This window comes from Somniosus microcephalus, chromosome 9 (assembly GCF_052327205.1).
Source record: "Somniosus microcephalus isolate GS21.2 chromosome 9, FLI_Smic_1.0, whole genome shotgun sequence".
NCBI lineage: Eukaryota > Metazoa > Chordata > Chondrichthyes > Squaliformes > Somniosidae > Somniosus > Somniosus microcephalus.
The window spans coordinates 170,352,849-170,377,720 of record NC_140995.1 but is presented as its reverse complement, the minus strand read 5'-3'; the positions used below and the strand labels follow the sequence as shown (position 1 = coordinate 170,377,720).

Here is a 24,872-nt window from a genome sequence, read left to right as displayed (position 1 = left end):
CACTGGTTAGGTCACAGCTAGAGTACTGCGGCAGTTCTGGTCACCACATTACAGGAAAGATGTGATTGCACTAGAGAGGGTACAGAGGAGATTTTCGAGGATGTTGCCAGGACTGGAGAATTTTAGTTATGAGGAAAGATTGGATAGGCTGGGGTTGTTTTCTTTGGAACAGAGGAGGCTGAGGGGGGACTTGAGGTGTATACAATTATGAGGGACCTAGATAGAGTGGATAGGAAGCACCTATTTCCCTTAGCAGAGAGGTCAATAACCAGGGGGCAAAGATTTAAAGTAATTGGTAGAAGGATTAGAGGGGAGTTGAGGGGATTTTTTTTTTACCCAGGGGGCGGTGGGGGTCTGGAATTCATTACCTGAAAGGGTGGTAGAGGCAGAAACCCTCATCACATTTAAAAAGTATTTGGATATGCACTTGAAGTGTTGTAAACGGCAAGGCTACGGACCAAGAGCTGGAAAGTGGGATTAAGCTGAAGAGCTCTTTTTCGATCAGCGCAGACACGATGGGCCAAATCGCTTCCTCCTGTGTCGTACATTTCTATGATTCTAGGACAATTTCTTGAAAACCCTCTGTGTGTTCAGCAAGCACCAGCATGCAATTTCTGAAACATCTGATCTTATTACAGCTGTTTCTAGTCATCATGTTACTCTACCTAATGTACAAATTTCAAAACAAAAGTCAGAAACACCTCAATGATTTCAATAACAAAATAAGCAAGAAGTAAACACAAGTAAAGGATAAACAGTCAGAAGTTTAATTTTATTATTCTCAAAGCAGGAAGGCTCTAAAATTTGAACATAACCTTTTATTAGTATTTATCGAACAATGTGCCACCTTTTATCTCTGTAACTGAGACATTGTGGCTATCAATCACAGACAGACCTGGACAAATAATGGACATTGTGATTGTGAGTCCTTACAGAGTACAATACACAACACAACACAATACAGTACAAGAAACCAAAGCTGCAGGTCATTATACAGTAAATAAGCCACTAAAATTATTGTAAGGATATGAAACCTTCAGTTGGGAAAAAAAGATATTGTGCATTCGTGAGGGATAACTTGAACTGTGGTGAATAATCTGCTGAGTTTCTAAAACCTGTAAACTTGGCATTAGTCACAAACCAAACTGGACTAAACCATCATGTAAGGTAGTATGGGGTTCTGCAAGGAATAAAGATACACCCTGAACAATGGTGCATTCAAGAAAAGATGTCATCTCACAAGGACCCATTATGCTGTGCTGTGTTATAACTAGACTTATTTGCTATATTGGTACTGTTACACATTTTGAGTCAATACAGTTTAATCACAAAGATAAGTATAGATAAGGTAGACTATTCAGCTCATTTAGCTTATCCTTCCATAGGAACCAGGATCCTCCCATCACATATCTGACTATTGAATGACTCCAGAGTTTTTGCCTCTGCTATCCTATTAATCACTCTGTGTGAAGAAAGTATTTTCTGTCCTCAGTTCTGAAATTGCCTTTTACCAGCTTATACCTATGTGCTCTTGTCCTGCTGTCATGGCTAAACTTGAAATCATGTTCAAGATTTTTTATTCCACTTGCTATCTTATATACGTTGACAAGGCTCCCTTTGATTGAGCTCCTTTCAAGGCTGGAGAGTCACAAGTTTTTCTATCCTTTCCTCATAACTCAGTTGGGGATCAGCCTGGTGACTCTTCTCTGCACCTTTTCTAGTGTTTGAATGTTTTCTTCGTGCCTTGATGGCCAAAATAGAATGCAGTACTCAAATGAGAAGGCACATCCTAGTCACAAAATAATTTAAATGGATTTCTTACACGGAAGGTAGGTAGTATTTGTATTTCACTGCTCCAAGAAATAGTCCACAAATTCTTTTAAGGGACAATGACATAGTTACTTGAAAAAGGGGAATGTGGAGTGAGCAGAACAGCAGAATTACGTGAGAAGCCTCATTTGCCTCAAAAGGTTAGATAATGAGATGGATGAATAAGCTAAAAAAAAATACTGCAGGTACTGGAATATCATAATCATGGGCTATTCCTTGGGGGAAATACATAAACAATTTTACGGAGGTGATAAGTTTCTTTACCCACTATGAAGCAGGATTTTTTTAATTCATTCACGTGGGCATCGCTGACAAGGCCAGCATTTAATGCCCATCCTTAATTGCCCTTGAGAAGGTGGTGGTGAGCTGCCTTGTTGAACCGCTGCAGTCTGTAGCGGTTTGGTACAACTGAGTGGCTTGCTAGGCCATTTCAGAGGGCAGTTAAGAGTCAACCACATTGCTGTGGGCCTAGAGTCAACCACATTGCTGTGGGCCTGGAGTCACGTATAGGCCAGACTAGGTAGGGAAGGATGGCAGATTATGTAAAGACAGCAGATTTCCTTCCCTAAAGGACATTAGTGAACCAGATGGGTTTTTACAACATGCCTTCCTATTTTCCCATTTCATGGTCACTATTATTGCTACTAGCTTTTTATTCCCGATTTACTTAAGTAACTGAATTGTAAATTCCTCAACTGCCGTGGCGGGATTTGAGCTCCATCTCCAGATCATTAGTCTATGCTTCTGTATTACTAGTCCAGTAACATTACTAGTCCAGTAACTATGCTACCGTACCCTTAGGTCAATGTTATATTAGATCTAATATATACCAATCTCCTGAAATGATTAGTAAGCTGGAAGTGAATGAGCATTTGGTATCTAACAACCATCATAGAGTTTGAGTTGGTTTTGTAATTAAGACGAAGGTTAAAACAACACAGATACAGAAGACTTTAGGAAAGAAAACTGCAAGGCTATGAACATGGTGATGGGTAAAAACAGCTGGGAAGTTAAGTTCAAAAGTAAAATAGAAGAAAAATGAAAATATTTTAACAATACAGTAAGGGACGTAAGAAGAAGGTGGACTCAAACTGGGAAGTTACAAAACTTAGACCACAGAGCTCTATCAGGAAGAACATAAAAAAAACAAATATGAAGCAGGGTATTTGAAAAGGTACATGGAATCAAAGAGTAATGAGGACTGAAAGTTATACAAAAGTCAACTGAAGATAATTACAGTAAAATAAGTATTAGAAGGGGTAATGGGAAAATAGAAAGGCATTTTGTTGATAGCAGCTAAACAGGAAACAAGAAAGATTTAGCTGTAATTAAAGCAGACAGATTGTCAAAGACCAGATTAGTCCTTTTAACAGACAAGTTAATGGCATAAAGCCATGGGAATCAGGAAATGGGAAACATGTTAATAAAATCTTTACTTCACTCTTCAAAATTGAAGACTGAGCAGATTCTGAATCTGGTGAAATTCGCTCTGGAATATATAACAGATGTCAAGGTTAATAATTGAAGGAAGAATGAAGAGAGGCAATATAAACTAAATGGTACTATTTTAAAGGGGGTGCAGGAACAGAGAGACCCAGGGGGTGTATGTAAACACATCTTTGAAGGTGGCAGGACAAGTTGAGAAGGCTGTTTAAAGGATACCGGATCCTTGGCTTTATAAACAGAGGCATAGAGTACAAAAACAAGGAAGTTACGCTAAACCTTCGTAAAACACTGGTTAGGCCTCAGCTGGAGTATTGTGTCCAATTCTAGGTACCACACTTTAGGGATGATGTCAAGGCCTTGGAGAGGGTGAAGAGGAGATTTACTAAAATGGTACCAGGGATGAGGGACTTCAGTTATGTGGAGAGATTAGAGAAGCTGAGATTATTCTCCTTGGAGCAGAGAAGATTAAGGGGAGATTAATAGAGGTGTTCAAAATTATGAGGGGTTTTGATAGCGTAAACAGGGAGAAACTTTTTCCACTGGCAAGAGGATCAGTAACCAGAAAACACAGATTTAAAGTAATTGGCAAACAAAAAACAGAGGGGAGATGAGGAGAATTTTTTTTACACAGTGAGCTATTATGATCTGTAATGCACTGCCTGCAAGGGTGGTGGAAGCAAATTCAATAGTAACTTTCAAAAGGGAATTGGATAAATACTTGAAGGGGAAAAAATGGCAGGGCTCTGGGGAAAGAGCAGTGGAGAGAGGCTAGTTGGATAGCTCTTTCAAAGAGCTGGTAAGGCATGTTGGGCCTGTGCTGTATGATTCTTTGATTCTATGACAAGAAATGGGCTCAATTATCTTTTTCCATTTTCACACTTTATATTCACTACTCTGTTGCCAATCTTGACTCACACTTGCACATGTCTGATATTTTCAAGCAGTTATGAAACATTTGTAAAATTTATTTTTTAAATTTAAAGCACCTGCTATTGACTATTCCAATATGTCTTATGCTGCAAGAGGGGACCTCAAGATACTTAAAGCATTTATCTCAGTTGCCTGTTTTGGTGTAAAAAAAATCCTAGAATGTTCATACTGAACAATTGAGAACAGATGGGGTTTTTAACACTTGCACGGCCTGCAATGGTACAATCTATTACCACTTTTTAAAGTATTACCTGGGCAACATTTTGATGTGACAATACAGAATAAGGTATCAAGATTACACTCAGAGAAACAGATGTTTGATCAATTCTTTCACAGAAGTAAACAGTAACAAGGCTGGGGGAGGGCAGAGGAATCATATTGTCTGGCAGCCTAGGATAACTGTGGAACCTGTTGTGAGCAATTGTGTACAGTATAAGTCAATCATTTTAAATTGAATCAAAAATCTAAGGACAATATTCACACACTTAAAAAAAAAAGTCACTATGGGTGGGCTGCATGATGATAAATCAGCCTGATGGGAAAACCCTAATGGACTGATTAGGGAAGTTTTTATTATTATTATTAATAGTAATTATAATACCTGCATTTCAATAGCACCTTATGACTTTGCAACATCTCAAAAAGCTTCACGCAATGAATATTTTTGAAGTGCAGTAACTGTTAACTCAGCAATCGCAGGAGCAGCATCTTCAAATTCTACTCATTAATGGCTAATCTTAAACTGCAAAATATTTTGGATGTCCAATCACTGTGGAGCAGCACTCAACAAAGCAAACTATTTCGACAAACACAGGAGAATACAAGTCAGGGGAAGTCATGCTTAAACTTTACAGTTCTCTGGTCAGAGTGCACCTTAAAATGTGTCCAGGTTTGGTCACTAAGCTATAAAGGAAGCACTGAAGCCTTGGAGGTGGTGCAGAGAAAAGCCACAAGACTGATCCCTAGCTTCAGGAGATCCAGTTATGAGGAAAGATTGCAAAAACTTGGGCTTTACAGCCTTGAAAGGTGATTATTTATAAAGGTAGATGAATTGTACAGAAAAGGTAAATCCAGAATACTAATTCAAGCTAATCGTGAGAGTAAGACAAGGGAACACAGGTTGGAATTTGGGCAAGACAAATTTAGGACAGACAGGAGGCTCTTCTTCACACAAAGAGTCATCACCACATGGGGCTGAACTTTCAAATGGGCGGGGAAATAAAGCGGGCGATACTGGATTGGCTGCCCATTATACACCCTGCCAGATTTTCCTTTAATCGGGCGGAGTGTAGAACAGGCGGCCCCGATCCGATATCACCAGTTTTACACCTCCACTGAAGTTAAAGGTTCAGACGATGGTTATGGTGCGGGAGAAGTAAACCATGGAAGAAACAGTTGGATGCTGTGATGGAAGCATAGGGATTCTTTTTGGATGGATGAATGATCTCATCCGTGACTATCTTGTGATCTAAAAAGAAAACCCACAAATGTTGGAAATTGGAATTTAGTGCAGAAAATGCTGGAAATGCACAGCAGGTTGATCAACATCTGAAAGAGAAAAATAGGCTGTTTTGGGTGGGACCCTTCATCAGAATTATTGTTATGCATGCCCAGCATTTCCTGCAAAATATTTTACTAGTTTAACCAACAGACCAAATTGCTATTTAAAAAAATATATAATCGCTTTGTCATAAAATGTCTTTAAAAGGCGATGGGGGAGAATTTCCGTGGGAATTTCTTCCAATTCTACTGTCTTAACTTTGTGAAAAAGTCTTCAGAAACCCTCTAAAAATGGGCGTTTATGCCGTTTCTCAGACAGCTCTGCCAATCTTCTGCCAAAGTAGATTGGGAAAACCTTCACGGAATTTCCAGGCGATTACAAGGCTAAGAAAATCTAACACGAGGCTGTATTTTGACATAAAGAAGCTGACTGTATGGTCTAACATTTCTGGGATACAAATATTTCCCCTTTTCCTCCCCGCCTCAGGCAACAAGTGCCGAGAATTTCTTCGGAGCTGCCACAACTTCACCAGAAACCCCGTTTACGCAAGTTTCCGTCGCACGTCCAGTGAAGTTACAGCGGTAGAGCAGGAGTAGCTCCAAGGAAATTCAGAGCTTGTGGTTATAGAGTCACTGGGAAAGATTCCTGCACTCTAGTCATAACATTTATGAATACTGTTTTATTATTAATACTTCTTAAGAAAGAAGACAATTCTGCTCAGGAGAGAGCTGGCTTTGCCTGTGTTATCTTAAATTACTGACAGTGGTAGTTGTGGCGTCCAGCATGCTGCAAATTTTACTCATTGGGTTAAAGGAGGACTGGAATTCCAGGAGTAAGTGTAAATAAGGGATGGTCACTGCGGTAGTAATGGTGCATTTCATTTGTTTATTCACTGAGTGACAGACCCATAGGCATGGCATGGTCAATTTAGGAATGTCCATAGCATTAGTGATTGAACCGTCCTGAGGCAATAGTCTGTTTAATCTGCAGCACTGTTGGGCTTTGGTTTTATGATTTCCTTATGGATCCCACCACATAGTGCATGTTATTTTTTTTTATTCACGGGATGTGGGTGTCGCTGGCAAGGCCAGCATTTATTTCCCATCCCTAATTGCCCTTGAGAATGTGGCGGTGAGCCGCCTTCTTGAACCGCTGCAGTCTGTGTAGTGAAGGTCCTCCCACAGTGCTGACTTTGTTGTAGCAGTTTGGTACAACTGAGTGGCTTGTTAGGTCACTTCAGAGGGCAGGTAAGAGTCAACCACATTTCTGTGGGTCTGGAGTCACTTATAAACCAGATTTCCTTCCCTAAAGGACATTAGTGAACCAGATGGGTTTTTACTACAATCCAGTAGTTTCATGGTTACCATTACTGATGCTGGCTTTTTAATTCTAGATTTATTTAATTAACTGAATTTAATTCCCTAGCTGCCGTGGTGGGATTTGAACTCATATCTCTGGATTACTAATCCAGTAACATAACCACTATGCGACCGTTCACAGTAATAACTCCTATGTGATTAATATTGATTTTAATTGATTGTTGTGATATTTATACGAAGTAGACAGTGGCTGGCTCCTCAATAATCCTGTGAGGAACCTGGTGTTGAAGGGCCCGGGTTTGATCGCTGGTCTCTGCTGAGTCATCTATCCCAGCTGGGACAGCAGCAGGGGGTTCTTCACGTTGCCCCAGTGAAGGGAATAATCCAGCTCCTGAACACGATCCCGTGAGCCCTGCTGGATGTGAAATGTGTATGGACATCGGGTGAGGACAGGATGAGGCCTGACTGTTATGCTCAAACTAGTGAATATTCTCTTGAGACTCACTGACAAGGAACATATGAAGAATGGCCTTTTGAATGACATGTGGAATCACCTGCTTCAATAGCGGGCAGAAGACGATTGGGGAGAAGGGAACAGAAGGTGGACAGCTCGAACTTTCTCACTTTGAAGATCTTGGTGCCAAATACATAGACCAGTTGGGCCGAATGGCCTGTTTCTGTGCTGTAAATTCTATGAAAGTGGATGTTCCCGGAACAATATTTGGACATGGAGCTTTTCTACAGTCGGCATTTCTACTTGTGCAAAGAAAACATGGACAGCCACAGCTTTCTCACCAAACACAATTCATGTTTCTTTTTTTGTTTAAATCCATTTCACAGCCAGGCCCTCTGGTCTTATATGAACATCTGCCTTATCTGGAAGGTTTTATTCCAGCATGCAATTTTTAAGAGTTGTGTGAATAATCACAGAATAAATAATACATTAAATTAAACATTGTGCAAAGTGATGTTTAGCCCCTAAGGCAAGGTACAGGGTAGATGCTGAGAGGTTGTTTCCCCTGGCTGGAGAGTCTAGAACTAGGGGGCATAGTCTCAGGATAAGGGGTCGCCCATTTAAGACTGAGATGAGGAACAATTTCTTCACTCAGAGAGTTGTGAATCTTTGGAATTCTCTACCCCAAAGGGCTGTGGATATTGAGTTGTTGAGTATATTCAAGGCTGAGATAGATTTTTGGACTCTAGGGGAATCAAGGGATATGGGGATAGTGCAGGAAAGTGGAGTTGAGGTCGAAGATCAGCCATGATCTTATTGAATGGTTCGAAGGGCCGAATGGCCTACTCCTGCTCCAATTCTTATGTTCTTACTTATCATCCTCTTTGATTCAGGTTCACGAGGTGTTTGCTAGTAGGAGAACATCACTGGCTGAGTATGGCCCAGAGATATGGCTCTGTACTACTGGTTGAGTGAAATGGTCATGCCGGAAATATTAACACTGGACTGGAACTACACATGTGACAGTACTAGGCATCTGTAAAAAGAAAAGACAAGTTAACATTTCAGGCGTATGCCCTTCATCAGAAGAGAGATCATGACCTTCGTCGGTCAGATCTGATGAAGATACTCACCCAGCACATTAATTTGTTGTTTTCCTTTACATATGCTGACTGACCCGTTTGGCTCATTTTCTTATTTTGTTTCCAGTGAGACATTAACATTTCTCATTTCAGAAAGATAAATCATTGTTCATGTCAACTGTTACTGAAAAGGTCCCACCCTCCCCAAAAAATGTAACAAAAATAAATGTAGTCAAGGGCTTTCTCCTTATCATAGCGGATAATTCACAAGTGGTGCACTGTTTTACCACGATTTCACAGCTCAGCAGCCAACCCCATGGTTTTACATGAACAGCTGTTTTTCCCAGACCAGAAACGCTGCGAGGAGATTGTCAGCAGCAGTCCCTTACTCGTAAATCAGAAATTCCTATTTTCCAAAATCAAGCAGTAAATTTAGTGGATTAAAAGATAGCAGCAGACAGATTGGTTTCATCAAGATCTGGCTGTAAACATCGAGTCTTGAGTTTCACAAGGCAACGGTCAGCAAACTGTGATGATATGAAGATGAGACTCCACTTTCAAATGAATTCTGTGCAAGTACATAGAACGACTGAACAAGTTTCCCCCCCCAGAACATAATATCAGTAGATAGAATTTGAAAACAGATTCCAGCGGAAAGGATTACCCGTTGGTGCTCCCAGGAAAAAAATCTATTGGTGAAAATTATGTGTCAGTCGGGTGATTTATTTCACCCTTTGCCTCAATCACTTCACTCACTTAAAACCTTAAGGTGAACGATACTTCATCTGACTTGCCAGCAGCATAACCTGCGCTGTTGGCAGGTGCATTTCAAAAGCTCCATCTTACCTGATGAGCAGCACAAGTGATTTATGGCACCGAGTAATTTGCTATCCTTCACATTCACTCAGAAACTGGTGGTGTCCCTGCCTTCAGGACTTTTTATGCAAACCTGTGGCACTCAGGCAGAACATAGACACATGCAGTAAGTGCAGGGTTTGTTGCAGGATGTCAAGCTTTGCCAAATCACTTGCCATATTGACAAGAAGCAAGCACACGCTGTAGGACAGGCCTGGCAATAACTCGAGTATCTCAAAAACATGCGGTAACATGGGAATCGGATTTTTTTTTAAAATCACAATAAAAATCAGATTAAAATGTTTCACCAAATGTTGGAGTTCAGTCAGTGTTTGACCCAGAATGACCGAACGTGCGCCCACATGGGGATGTGTAACACTGCCGCCGGTTTCAGTTGTTGACCAGACTCCCTGACAAAGAGCAATCAACGCATGGTTATAATGCTCTGCCGGTCATGTCTGACTCTCGTTGTTGCTCCTGGCAATCCTTCTGGGATTCGTCCATCCATCCGTGTGTCTTCTGGTGCCTTTTATAATTGTCCCAGTGTCCAGTGGTGTACTCACACTGGGGGCACTTGAACGGTTTCTCCCCCGTGTGCCTCAGCATGTGGCGTTTGAGATTCATGCTCTGGTTGCAGCTGTAGTTGCAGATGTTGCACTTGAACGGCTTGTCGCCTGAGTGGATGCGCTCATGCCGCTTCAAGTTCGCCATGTTGCCGCAGGCATAGTTACAGCGGTCGCACTTGAAGGGCTTCTCGCCAGTATGAATGCGGACGTGCCTCTTGAGATTGTCGAGGTGCGCTGAAGCGTAGTCGCAGTGAGAGCATTTGTACGGTTTTTCACCGCTGTGTGTTTTCATGTGCCTCACCAAGTGGTTGGGATACTGAGAGACAAAAGTGCACAGCTTGCAAGGGAAGACCTTGTCGGCTTTTCCTGGGCCGGTCTCCCCTCCTCCCATGTCCTCTTCCTCTCCCTCCTCCCCTAACTCATGGGTCAAGCCATCAAAGATACACCTTGGGCACAGCTGGCCGACCAAGCTATTCTCCTGCGCACAGTCATCCAGCACCATGCCACACTGTTGACAAGTGAAAGGAAGCAAGAGTTCCGGGAGGGAGTCGGATTCCTCCTCTCCATCCCCTGTGTCCAGCAGGCTCCCAGCTTCATCGGCATTCTTCAGAAACTCGGAGACATCGGAGTCTGCAAATAAAATGAAGTACATGGCACTGTCAGTGATTCCTTTCACCAGAAAAACTGTACCAAATCTCCCCAGAGAGACATAACCTGTACACTGTAAACCTGGTTGTGACTACACTGTCAGGATAAAATTCTGATCTTAAACCATAAGTATTTTTCTGCAGTTTTAGTCTCTGATCTACTGCACACCAAATAATGAGAATAAAATGGGACTTCAAACATTTATGAGGTAAAGTGGTTTGTGACATTAGCTGCAGCAGGTTTATGCAGTATTTAAGCTCTTTACTGTTCTCATTCTTATGTGGAATTGATGAGTTATGTGACAATATATACAGCTTTAGCACATCTCAGCTTTTAACGAAACAACATATTTACTGTGATGTGATGATGAAAATTGCGTGATTAAGTTAGAAAAATATCAAGTAACTAACATCACAATGATAATGATGTGTGGCTGTTCTTTTCCAGTTAATCAAGGCCTTTTAACATGATTGTTTAATTATGTTCCTATGACTCCATAATTATCCCACCTCCATTTATCACCAATCACATTACCATATTAATCAACTTCTTGGTCAGCAGCTTACCAAAAATGTAAACCAAGACACTACTTCACCAGCTTCAATAGGATATCAACTCCCGACTCCAACAGCGGAGTTGCCCTGCCAGTACACTTCACACCTAATCTCAGCCTATTACCACCTCGTCTAGCTTCGAATACCTTTTATTGTCTCTTTTACTTCTTTTGTTTCTTTCACTTCTTTTGTCCACAGCCCTGCCTTCGATCTATTTTCTTTTCTTTCCAGTTTTGAAGAAGGGTTCGACCCGAAACGTCAACTCAAATTTCTCTCCACGGATGTTGCCTGACCTGCTGAGTTTTTCCAGCATTTTCTGTTGTTATAGCGGAGTTACACAGCCGCACCAGACTCTCCCAGGTAATCAAGGGTAAACTCCCAGAGTCCGAATCCTCCATAAGCCTGCAACCCAATTTATGATAAAGCCTGATATACAACAGGGGCCTTGGTCTACACAAGCTAGGGCTCTTACACAGCCCAGGGTTGTGTTGAGCAGACTATTGAAGCTACTAAAACCTAGCACTTGTGTCAGCCAGTGGCTCAATTAGTAGGACCTTCACCTCTGAGTCAGAAGGGTCTGGGTTCAAGTCCTACTCCAGGACCTGAGCACAAAAATCTAGGTTAACACTCACAGTACTGAGGGAATACTGCACTCTTGGAGGAGTTGCCTTTTGGATGAGACGTTAAACCGAGGCCCCACCTGCCCGCTCAGTTGGACGTAAAAAAAAATCCCATGCCACTATTTTGAAGAAGAGCAGGGGAGTTATCCCTGATGTCCTAGCCAATATTTATCCCTCAACCAATATCACTAAAGCAGATTATCTGGTCATTATCACATTGCTGTTTGTGGGAGCTTGCTGTGCGCAAATCAGCTGCCGTATTACAACAGTGACTACACTTCAAAAAGTACTTAATTGGCTGTAAAGCACCTTGGGACATCCGGTGGTCGTGAAAGGTGCTATATAAATGCACATTTTTCTTGATTTATGAGTATCAGACTGCAATGTTCACATATAAAGCAACGGCACTTCTCAACTGTATCGTAGCTCTTCTGCAAATGTGCAATGTTTCAGCACTTAGGCAGGTGATAACTCACAATATATTATAGGGGGATTTAAAATGATTTAGAATGAGGGCGTTTTTGAGGCTGGGAGTGAGCGTATGAATGGAGCCCAGAAACATTGACATTCACTATGAGCTGTTGGTGTCTGTGGAATTGGACCCCAATGAAAGTCAGTACCCTTGGCATGATAAAACGAGGGATTTAAAAAAAAATAAAGAGCAAAGACTTTCATGTATAGAGTTATTTTTCTGTGTACAGTGCCCTGAAAGATGGCAGTTTTTATGTTACATTTGTGTAGCGTTCCCTGATAAGCCCACACTTTAAAAAAAAGTTATTTACAAAACTTCTGATGTGTAAAATAAATAATGTATTTCCACATAGCTTCTCTCTATTGCGCTTTTTAATCTCTGGGAATTACCTGTGTAGATCAGCCTACATTAACTGTGTTGGTGCTTCCGATGGCAGATGGCATTTTATAGGAATAGGATTTTAATGTTTCCAGTGAAAGAAAACTGTGATAATCTAGTAAAGCTTCACTTGGGCACCAGCCAAATATTCTGTTATAATGAGATGCACAGTGTAGTAAGTCAGTGGCACAGCACAGTTCTGTTAGTCAAGGAGAGAAGAACTTCATTTCAGTGAGTAATTATTTGAATGGAAGCACAAAAAGTAATGGCAGACAGCTTGCTGTCAGATGATGGTTTATGAGCCATTAGATAATAAAGGATAAAGAAGGCTGGAATTCAATGAGAACTGCTGTAAACCTCAATAAACTCACTTTCTTTGCTTTTCAGATGCTGCTGCTGCACTGCAGCTGCTGCTGGTCACTAGCCAGGAGAATCACAGACAACAATTGAAGATACAGTCAACATCACCGTATGCAGAAATTAAATGGTATGAACTAAAATAGAACAGTATCATGGTCGGCCTTACCGTAGGCAGGTTGATATGCCAATGGTAAGATGCAAGTCCCCATTCAGAGAGGAGCTAAGCAGATCGATGTGACAAATAGGGAGATTTTTGTATTTTTTTTAATGGGATGTCATATATAAAGTGGTCGACTATTCGTGTTTCTGGCCGCCATTCATACACTCACTCGCGACCTCAAAAACACCCTCTTTCTAAATCATTTTAAATCACCCTATAATGTGTTGCGAATTAGCACTGCTGCATAAGTGCTGAAACATTGCACATTTGCAGAAGCGATATGATACATTGCAACGTGAGGAGCGTTCAACAGTCCAATGTCAATGTGATCTGGAAACATTGTCTTGGCATAAGCAGTCCAACCCTGGCAAGCCCCTTTATTTTGTTATTCATTGTACATTACTTTAAAAAAAAATGCTCATCATTTCAATGGCTGCTTGTTGCAAAAAGTTCAGTATTTGTCATAAAAATTAGATTGTGTTGGGAGAGAGACAGAGAGCGTGCGAGGAGGCTGATTGTGTGATGTTGGTTGCCAGAAACAGTTCAGGAGCTGATGCTCTTTAATTACTGTCTGAGGAATCCAGCCAGATCTCAACTCAACCGCGGGGGGGGATTTTTAACTAAAGGCAGAAAGGTGATGTTCACACACACATATACACTCACAGCATATGCCGAGTTAAGAAAATCCACAAATGTTTTGTAATAAAGCTTTTGTTAACTTAATTTGGGAGGATGTTTTTTTTTATTCATTCGCGGGATGTGGCGTCACTGGCAAGGCCAGCATTTATTACCCATCCCTAATTGCTCTCAAGAAGGTGGTGGTGAGCCACCTTCTTGAACCGCTGCAGTCCGTGTGGTGAAGGTACTCCCACAGTACTGTTAGGGAGGGAGTTCCAGGGTTTTGACCCAGCAACGATGAAGGATCGGCGATATATTTCCAAGTCAGGATGGTGTGTGACTTGGAGGGAACTTGGAGGTGGTGGTGTTCCCATGCGCCTGCTGCCCTTGTCCTTCTAAGTGGAAGAAGTCGTGGGTTTGGAAGGTGCTGCCGAAGAAGCCTTGGCGAGTTGCTGCAGTGCATCTTGTAGATGGTACATGCTGCAGCCATGGTACGCCGATGGTGGAGGGAGTGAATGTTTAAGGTGGTGGATGGGGTGCCAATCAAGTGGGCTGCTTTGTCCTGGATGATGTCGAGCTTCTTGAGTGTTGTTGGAGCTGCACTCATCCAGGCAAGTGTAGAGTATTCCATCACACTCCTTACTTGTGCCTTGTAGATGGTGGAAAGGCTTTGGGGAGTCAGGAGGTGAGACACTCGCCGCAGAATACCCAGCCTCTGACCTGCTCTTGTTGCCACAGTATTTATGTGGCTGGTCCAGTTAAGATTCTAGTCAATGGTGACCCCCAGGAAATTGATGGTGGGGGATTCGACGATGGTAATGCCGTTGAATATCAAGGGGAGGTGGTTAGACTCTTGCTTGTTGGAGATGATGATTGCCTGGCACTTCTGTGGCGCGAATGTTACCTGCCACTTATCTGCCCAAGCCTGAATGTCATCCAGGTCCTGTTGCATGCGGGCATGGACTGCTTCATTATCTGAGGAGTTATGAATGGCACTGAACATATGCGAGTCTCCATGGTCCAAAGTCTTTTTCCTCTTCCCTCCCTTTTCCCAATAGCATCATAAAGAAAAAAAGTTGCATTTACATAGTGCATGTGACGACCTCAGGACGTCCCAAATGCTTAACAGCCAATGAAGTATTTTTGAAGTGTAATCACGGTTGTAATGCAACAACAACAAGAACCACTTGCATTTATACAGCGCCTTTAATGTAGTAAAAACGGCTCAAGGCGCTGCACAGGACATTATCAAACAAAAATTGACACTGAGCCACGTAAAGAAATATTAGGACAGGGGACCAAAAGCTTAGTCAAAGAGGTAGGTTTTAAGGAGCGACTTAAAGAAGGAAAGAGAGAATTAGAAAGGCGGAGAGGTTTAGTCAGGGAATTCCAGTGCTTAGGGCTGAGGTAGCTGAAGGCACCAATGAAGAAGTGATTGAAATCGGGGATCCGCAAGAGGCCAGAACTGGAGGATCGCAGAGATCTAAAAGGGCTACCTTTGTATACCTTTATCTGAGGAAGAGGCTTTGATTTTGCTCTTTGCAAACTTAAGCATGACTTTCCAATTTTTCCCCTCCCCACCCTGAAGTGATGTGTGAATTTTATTAGTGCAATTAGTGGTGAAGGTTTGCATTTGTTTGATTTTAGATAAAGCATCAAGATCACTCAGCGTGGAGGGAGAGAAAAAGAATACCAGACATTGTCAAGAATCAAGAAAGTCTGTGCAATCATTTTGCTTTCAGACAAGGCCAGTACCTGGAAAAGCTTGGAAGAGACTCATCTGAAAACTCTGCTTCTGTAGCCACCAAATTGGCCAGCAGGGTTCAGTACAATGGATGTGATCTGTTCTAGTGTGAACAATTTTGGTGTAATTTATTTGATAAACAAACATTTTTGTTCATATTTTAACACAATTGGTGATTATTTTAAACAAAATTAAGTTGCCTACACTACTGTGACCTTTCCACATTCCTACCAATGTTGTAAAGGCACAGCTGCTGAGAAATCTGGCTGTTAACCTGTATTCCAACGGCCCCAGCACTTCTAGTCAGCTGTGCTCCTCCCTCGACTGGCACAGCTGCGATGTAGGGATCTGCAGGTAGAAATTTGCATCCCACAACCTTACATGTTATTACACAAATGTACTGCACCACCAGAACTCCCATTTATAATTTTACAAGTTATAAAAGCAAAGGATAAACTTTCATATTGAAACAGAATACCAGGATCAAAGTTGGGCTGCATCCTTTACAGTTTGTGCAACAAATACCTGTTGCTGATCTTACTTAGTTGAAAAATGCAAACTATACCTTTTAGTTGGAATTCTGACATAAATACAATCTATAAAATTATGGATTAAGCAAAAAAAATGTAAGTGGAAATTACACACCAGCGATTCCGTGAGCTGGGCGCCCGTGACCCCGCCCCCGAGATGTGTTTCGCATTCTCCACTGGTAGCACCAGCCCATGGAATCAACTCGAACTCATCACTCACTGCACTGTTGTGTTGGACAAAGAGGAAAGTACCTTTAGAGTTAAAAGTCAGTGCCATCGAAATGCTGCAAATGCTGTTAAAAGTTTTATAGAATTGTAATGTGGCCAACTTCTTTTTACATTTGATGTAACCATTGATCAAAAATACCAAACTGATTCCTTGTAGCACTGTTACACCCTTTTATTTTTCTGCGACTCTTATGATTACCTTTGGGAACATGCCTTTTCCTGATCAGGGCTTTATCAAAATTACACTGAATTGCAGAATGTTGCCCCAAAACATTACTAAAAATCCTGAAAACTAATGTAATAAAAAAAATTTGAATTCATCCAGCTTCCTTGAAGCAGTGAGCTTGGTTGTAGGCCTTTATTGAGGGCTTTTTTTCAGCAGTACATCCCTTTGTTGAGTTGTCAAATTTTTGCAGGCTGTATCAGCTTTTTAAAAACCTGTTCATCAGCTTTTCCAAGTTTTGTAGGTTGGCATATATACATATAGTTAAGTTGGCTTCAGCCAGCTTGGTCTGTGGGAGGACGCCACTCTTGTGTGTTAATGGTGACTGGCTACATGTAATCAGACCTCAACAGCATGTTCAGTCAGAAACCTCTGGTCTAAACGGGTTTCTTTGGTTCAAAGTCTTTCAGAAACTAATGCAGTAAAAAAAAGAGCTTGGTGACTGGAATAGCCTATTTAAAATGTGAATCTAATGGTCTTGATTCTTCCCTCTCTGCGGCAGAGTTTCAGTGGGAAGGTTCTTCCAGCCATTTTGGGGAAGCCAGTTGGGATGTCACTGTGGCACCAAATGAGGGACCTTAAAGAGGTAGAAGCTGCCTCAATAATTGGAACAAAAACTCACACTGAAGACCTCAGCCAAGCAGCCGAGTGTCTGGGGCTGTCTGGAGGGAGAGGAGGCCTCTGCAAGAAACTCTCCCATTTGGGTATTTACTGCCACCTTCCACATGGTGGTTCAGGCAAGCAGCAGTAAGTGTGGCAGAAAGCAAGAAAATCTATTTGGACGGCGGGCACCATTTCCACCCACCATTTGCATGTGACGGGTGGGAAATGAGCGGCCAATAGCAGTCCAGGCGAGTGCGTGGGGAGGGTAAACCTAGTCGTACGGTGAGGTAACAGAATTGTCTGTCCTTTTCCAATTTTGAGCAGGGTCATCGAGGAGAAGTCCCCCAATATCTTCAAAAAAAATTATAGGGACAACCCAAGAACTACAGGTCAGCGAACATAACAGCTGCTGTGGGTTAAAGTATTAGAGAAGGCATCTTGAAAGATGGAATAATGAAACACAAATCATGGTTAGGTGCAGTGTAAGCAAATTGAACAGGTTCTTCAGGAAATAGCAGATCCTGTTCACAATGGAAATTCAGTGGGTGTGACAAATTTAGATTTCAGCAAGGCATTTGTCACAATGCTACACTGGTACATGAGGCATGGATTGAGGAGGATTGAACATTGGCCAAACCAGAGAAAGTTCAGGACAGTTGTGAATGGAGCTACATCAACATGTCAAAAGCTCACTAACGGGTTGTCACAGGAATCAAAGCTGGGCCATTGCTGTTTACAGTGTTTATAAATGATTTGGAGCTGGGTACAGAAACAGAGCTGTCTAAAATTGCAGTTGACACCAAATTGGGAGGGTGATTCAAACAATAGGGAAAAGACAAGCCAAAAACAAAGGGAAAAGAAACAAGAAAAATTAAAAGCTGGAAACAGACAGCAGGTCAAGCATCGTCTGTCAAGAGGTTCCCTCCAGGCCTGCAGTGTGTTTCCTGCTTTCGTGAGTTTTGTTTCAGATTTCCACTATTTGCAATACTTTGCTTTTTATTTAAGTACAAAGGGTTCTGGATAGTTTGGGAAGGTGGCTGATGAGTGGCAATTGGAAGGGGTGGGGGGTGGTGGTGGTGGTGGTGGGACCATTGGTGGACAGCTCAGTGAAACCAATGTGCGGCGGCAGTAAAGTAAGGTAACCAGGTTTTGGGATGGATAGCCAGAGAGATAGAGCACAAATGCCAGGAGCTAACTGTGAGTCTTTAGTACTGTCTCTCCTGGAGTACTGTGTATAGTTCTGGTCATCATACTACAGTAAAGAATATACAGCCATTGGAGGCAGTGCAGAAAAGGGTAACCCGAGTGATACTTAGCTTAAGACATCTATAAGGAGAGCTGAAAAGTCTTGGATTGTTTACTCCTGAGGGTAAAAGACTCCAAGGGAATGTTATTGAAGTATTCATGATTCTTAAGGGAACAGATAAATTGAACCCGATAATAAGGTTGAGATTGCCTTAAACTGCAGAACCAGGGGACAAGTGGGCTCAAGCTCAGAAGAAGAAAAGTACACAAACAGATTAGATTTAGCTACTTTATGCAGAGTGGTGAATGCGTGGAACGAAGGCAAATAGGGTAGCAACATTTAAGGGATGGTCTTACAGATATTTGAAGGAGTGGGTGATTCAGATTATTTTTTAACAAGTAGGTGAGCTGCAGAGTCCTTCTTAAGTACCCATCATGTTTGGGTTTTCTTGCTGTAATATATATAAAAAATGCTACAATTGAGTTAAATTGAGCTCTCAAGGAATTAAATTCAGTAAGACAGCAGGGTTGGGAGATGTAGATTAAGATTCAGATGGGTAGCTGAAGCAGCATGCCTCAGATAACCAAAGTGGGTTTGGACATTTCAGTGATCATTCACATCTGTTCTGGTAAAGGTTGCCGATTCATGTGAACTCAGCAGGGTAGTCACCAGGCTCGTAAGGTTAGATTATCCTCACTGAGGTCAGGATTAACAAAAAAAGCATGTTCAGGATCAGTGACGTCTAACAAAGGTTGGGAGAAGGCACGCCTACACCCGAGCAGAAAATGATATAGCAGATCAATTATCCCAAATAGAAGCTGTCCCGAAAGGAAATAAAACAAAAAATGAATATTCCCTCCATTATTCGGGATAGTATAGCATGTTTCTGTTATTTTGTTTTGTTACGGGAAGCATTATCAGAGAAGTTTAAGAAAGTCTGGAATTGCTACTTTGGTTCCGTCACAAGTACTCTGAAAAATAAACCAGCTTCTTGATTTACCATTGACCTCATCTTACCAGAGTATTCATCAATTCTGCCTAGCGAAAGATTGGTGAAGCACATAAGGCATGTATGAAAGACACAATACCTAGCTTGCATGACAAGGGGACTCAATGTTACATCCCGTGCGTTACGATGTCGTATAAGTAGATATTGGGCAGAGAGTGTCAATTCCAGCATGTGTGGGGCGTAAGAGCTGCTTATACAAGTAACTGACATCCCTGAACCTGAGACAGTATCTACGTTAGATCTGAAATCTGAAACAGTAACATATGCTCATTGACAGGCAGTGGAATAGACAATTCTAATCTGTCTGAATCCTGAACCATTAAGAGAAAAGTATGGAAAATGCAACAAACATCCACACATTAACACATCACCTCAGCTTATGCCATGTGAGATCTGTGAAACTCTAAGCCTGTTTGTTTACATCAAGGAAGTGGCAGTGCATATTGAAAGAGATCCCATGCCATAAATGACAGCTCTTGTTGCTCCCAGCTTTAATTCTGGCAGGAGATTGTAAACGCTATGGATGAAATAGAATTTAAATCCTCCATGCACGACATCACACCTGGAAGTTCTACGAAGAGACAAATCTATCCACAAGTCCTGTTTCTTCTAAAAAGGAAATATTAATCTTTGTGAACTGATTCTGTTTGTACATATGCTGATTCAGTATCATTTACTTCTTTGTGTATTATTCAACCTTTAAAGCAAGTAATTTATCTTGTACACATTAGTCTGACAGTCATTATCTGCTTTTCAAAATAGACAGAATGTAGTGGGCATCCTTAATGATCTCCAATAAGTAAATATGCCATAATTAGAGATTAATTGTTAAATCCTGTCACACAAATCCATACACAGCACATACACAGGCACAGGTTTCGGTTCATAGGAGACTTGGATGGCTTATGGAAACACAAGACAAGGGTGTCAGGGCAAAGCTTGAAACTATAACAAGGTGCTGCAACGGGGTTGGAAAGCAATTCAGATATATAATACTAGCTGGGGAGCCCCGCGTTGCGAGGGCAATTTTGGGGCGCTTGGTCTCCCTGCCCCTGTGTGTCCCCCCTCTCCCTGTCATGTCCTCTCCCTGTCCTATCCCTCCCTCCCCTCCCCTCCTCTCCCTCCCCTCCCTCCCCTGTCTCCCTCCCTCCCCTCGCCCACCCCCACCCTCCCCCACTCCCCCGCTCCCCTCTGTCCCTCTCTCCGGCCCCTCCCCCTGCCTAGCGCCTGAGGTCCGGAGCTGAGGTCCCCCGCGTATCGCGCGGCTGATGGACGGCCGCTGTGGGCGGGCGGGCGGCGCATGCGCGGTCAGTGCGGGCGGCGCATGCGCGGTCAGTGCGGGCGGCGCATGCACGGTCAGTGCGGGCGGCGCGAGCCCCCCGCGATTTCCCGAGGCTCGCCCCCCCCCGCGATTTCCCGAGGCTCTCCCCTCCCCACCCCCGCGATTTCCCGAGGCTCTCCCCCCCCGGCGATTTCCCGAGGCTCTCCCCCCCCCCGCGATTTCCCGAGGCTCTCCCCCCCCCGCGATTTCCCGAGGCTCTCCCCCCCCGCGATTTCCCGAGGCTCTCCCCCCCCCGCGATTTCCCGAGGCTCTCCCCCCCCCCTATTAAATTGTTATTTAATTCCCTAACACATCATTAAAATATTTACCTTAGTTCCCTAACACACAGAAAGTGTGGGGGAAAAAATTGTGAAAAATCAAGATGGCGGCCACTCACCTCGGTTCAGAAGGATAAGGCCCGCCCACACACGCACCAATTGGTCGACCGGTCAGGTCACCGAAGCGTAGGATTGGTCAATCGTCGAGTCACTCGACACTCAACTGTAGGAAGGAACCCGCCGTCCGATTGGTGGACCTCGACGTCACACGGTCGCTAATGAGATGCTAATGAGCAGAACGCTGAACGTTTTTGGGATACCGCGGGCGGGATTTTTGTCCGGCCGAAACGTAAATATGCCTATGACCGGTCCGGAATCGCAAGCTTTCTTTTGAGGCGACGCGCGCGTCGGTACGCTCTGTAACTTTCAAACGTATAGAGAACGGACAGACAGACATCGGGACAGACATCGGGACAGACAGACAGAAGAGCCGCTTTATATATATAGACTAGCTGGGGGGAGCCCGGCGGTGCCGAGGCTTTTTCGAGGGTATGTTGTTGAGGGGGGGGAAGGAGAGAGAGAGGGGGAAGGAGAGAGAGAGAGAGGGGGAAGGAGAGAGAGAGAGATAGGGAAGGAGAGAGAGAGAGATAGGGAAGGAGAGAGACGGGGTGAGAGAGAGAGAGAGAGACTGGGGGGAGAAGAGAGAGAGAGAGAGTGGGGGGAGAAGAGAAAGAGAGAGAGATTGGGGGGAGAAGAGAAAGAGAGAGAGATTGGGGGGAAGAGAGAGAGACTGGGAGTGTGTGAGAGAGAGAGAGAGAGAGAGACTGGAAGTGAGAGAGAGACGGAGTGTGTGAGAGAGAGAGATTGGGAGTGTGAGACAGAGAGAGAGACTGGGAGTGTGAGAGAGATTTGAGTGTGAGAGAGAGAGACTGGGAATGTGAGAGAGAGAGACTGGGAGTGTGAGAGAGAGAGAGAGACTGGGAGTGTGAGAGAGACTGGGAGTGTGAGAGAGAGAGAGACTGGGAGTGAGAGAGAGAGAGACTGGGAGTGTGAGAGAGAGAGAGACTGGGAGTGAGAGAGAGAGAGACTGGGTGTGTGAGAGAGAGAGAGAGAGAGACTGGGAGTGTGTGAGAGAGACTGGGAGTGAGAGAGAGAGAGAGAGACTGGGAGTGAGAGAGAGAGAGACTGGGAGTGTGAGAGAGAGAGACTGGGAGTGAGAGAGACTGGGAGTGTGAGAGAGAGAGAGACTGGGAGTGAGAGAGAGAGAGAGAGATGGAGTGAGAGAGAGAGAGAGAGAGAGACTGGGAGAGTGAGAGAGAGAGACTGGGAGTGAGAGAGAGAGAGAGACTGGGAGTGTGAGAGAGAGAGAGATTGGGAGTGTGAGAGAGAGAGAGATTGGGAGTGTGAGAGAGAGAGACTGGGAGTGTGAGAGAGAGAGAGACTGGGAGTGTGAGAGAGAGAGAGATTGGGAGTGTGAGAGAGAGAGAGATTGGGAGTGTGAGCATTACCAATCCAAGATGGCGACATCTGGAGAACACATTTTGAAAACCTCTACAAAGACATCCCAATAAACGAAACAAACCCAAGTCAACATCAGGTCACAGAAAAACTCAACACATTAGAAGCAACAATTAAAGACAACCAAAACCCTCTAGACTCCCCAATCACATGGAAAGAACTGGCCACAAAAACAAAATCTCTCCACCTAAAGAAAGCCTGTGGCCCAGACAACATCAAAAATGAAATGCTCAAGTTCAGCAATATGGAGATGCAGGGTGCGGTACTCAAATTATTCAACATCATATTACGTTCAGGCTGTTTTCCCGATATCTGGTGCCAAGGACTAATCTCCCCCATATATAAAAGTGGAAACAAATCAGACCCAAATAACTACCACGGCATCTGTGTCAACAGTTGTCTAGGGAAGTTATTCTGCAGTATTCTAAATAGTAGATTACTTGATTTTCTTAACAAACATAATATCCTCAGAAAAAACCAAATAGGCTTTCTTCCAAAACACCGCACCGCCGACCATATCTATACCCTTCACACCCTCATTGAAAAACATATACACCAAACAAAAAATGGGAAAATATTCGCCTGTTTCATCGACTTCAAGAAAGCCTTTGACTCTATATGGCACGAAGGGCTCTATTATAAACTTCTTCAGTGTGGAATAGGGGGCAAAGTCTATGACCTTATTAAATCAATGTATCTGAAAAACAAATGCGGGGTCAAAATTGGAGACAAACGCACCGATTTCTTCACCCAGAGAAGAGGCGTCCGGCAGGGCTGCAATTTGAGCCCGACCCTGTTCAACATATACATAAATGAATTAGCAGACATGCTGGAGCAAAGCGAGTCACCAGGTCTCCGTCTCCTGGATGGAGAAGTGAAATCCCTGTTCTATGCGGACGACCTGGTTCTGCTGTCTCCCACAGAACAGGGATTACAGCAACAACTAGACCTACTCGACAAATACTGCCAAAATTGGGCTCTAACAGTAAATCTAAAGAAAACCAACATCATGATTTTTCAAAAAAGGCCCAGATGTCAGGAAAACAAATACCAGTTTACCCTCAGTGATACCACTATAGGACACACTATGAGCTACACCTACCTTGGTCTAACTATTACAGCATCAGGGAGCTTCAGCATAGCAGTGAATGCACTAAAAGAAAAAGCCCGAAGAGCCCTATATGCAATAAAAAGAAAATTCTACAACATCCAAATCCCAATCAAAATCTGGCTCAAAATATTTGACAGCATAATCCTGCCCATTGCACTGTACGGTAGTGAAGTATGGGGCCCGCTAAATCACCAAAGCTACACTAAATGGGAAAAACACACAATAGAAGCCCTACATGCAGAATTCTGCCGAAGCATCCTTCGCACCCAAAGAAAAACGCCAACAAATGCATGCAGAGCCGAACTAGGCAGATACCCACTGATAATAAACATCCAAAAACGAGCACTAAACTTCCTAAATCACCTCAAATCTAGCTCCCCAGACACCCTTCATTTCAAAGCCTTTCAGACCCAAGAGCTAAACCCAGAAAAGAGTCCCCTGAGTCAGCTGCTACTGAAACTAAGTACTCAGCCGGACCCTGACCAGCCCCAGACCAACACAGCCGTCCAAACACCAATCCGAGTGAACCAAATCATTAAAAAATGCAAAGAAACCTACCTGGAACATTGGAACAAAATAACCGAAAGCCAAAGCAGATTAGAATGTTACCGGGCCCTAAAAAGAGAATATAAACTGGCAGACTACCTCACGACCATCAGAGACACAAAACAGAGACAGACCCTCACCAGGTACAGACTAAGCGACCACCAACTGGAAATTGAAAAAGGCAGATACAAGAGATCCTGGCAGCCTAGAGAGAATAGAATATGCGATCAATGTCTGGCCGGCGAGGTTGAAACAGAAATGCATTTCCTCCTAAAATGCGAAAAATTCAACACATCAAGAAACATATTATTCAACAAGCTAAGCCAAACAACCCCAGATTTCAAGGAATTGGATGACCTGTCAAAATTGAGATTAGTCCTAGGAGAAGGAGACAGACCATACCTTGGGGCCAAATATGTAACAACATGTCACAACCTGAGGACTGTTTAAAATTAAGACTGTTTAAAATTAATATTGAACGTACCAAATGAAGTACAAAGACTGTTTAAAAATTAATATTGTTTAAAAGTGATATTGTATGTACCCAACAAATGTCAAATCGATTGACACCTACAGAATGTTGGAAAACTGTACCTTTTTGCTATGTAAGCTTTGGCAATATGGTTCTCTGTAAACTTTCATGCCAATAAAGCATTTGAATTGGAATTGGAATTGGAGAGACTGGGAGTGAGAGAGAGAGAGACTGGAGTGTGAGAGAGAGA

The 24,872-nt window shown here is 43.0% G+C and overlaps 3 protein-coding genes across 6 annotated transcripts in view; 2 read left to right on the top strand and 1 right to left on the bottom strand.

The window, feature by feature from the left end:
- The window catches only part of snx17 (sorting nexin 17), a 93,532-nt gene extending 77,819 nt beyond the window's left edge, over nucleotides 1-15,713 (top strand). For 2 of the 3 annotated variants that reach the window (XM_085997493.1, XM_085997494.1), the window contains exons 16-17: nucleotides 13,043-13,142; nucleotides 15,441-15,713. In XM_085997493.1, the coding sequence (XP_085853619.1) occupies nucleotides 13,043-13,142; nucleotide 15,441 (101 nt within the window). In that variant the 3' untranslated portion in view covers nucleotides 15,442-15,713. The remainder of the gene's footprint in view (nucleotides 1-13,042; nucleotides 13,143-15,440) is intronic. The other variant, XM_085997492.1, reaches the window with a different exon arrangement.
- The window catches only part of eif2b4 (eukaryotic translation initiation factor 2B, subunit 4 delta), a 293,112-nt gene that overhangs the window by 105,700 nt on the left and 162,540 nt on the right, over nucleotides 1-24,872 (top strand). The window lies entirely within an intron of this gene.
- Nucleotides 745-11,656, bottom strand: znf513a (zinc finger protein 513a). The gene has a single exon (XM_085997498.1). The coding sequence runs from the start codon at nucleotides 10,633-10,635 to the stop codon at nucleotides 9,853-9,855; it is 783 nt and encodes a 260-aa protein (XP_085853624.1). The 5' UTR covers nucleotides 10,636-11,656; the 3' UTR covers nucleotides 745-9,852.

Bases quoted from the DNA above. Each gene is read 5' to 3' on its own strand.
- znf513a (XM_085997498.1), bottom strand. From the start codon at position 10,635: ATGTACTTCATTTTATTTGCAGACTCCGATGTCTCCGAGTTTCTGAAG.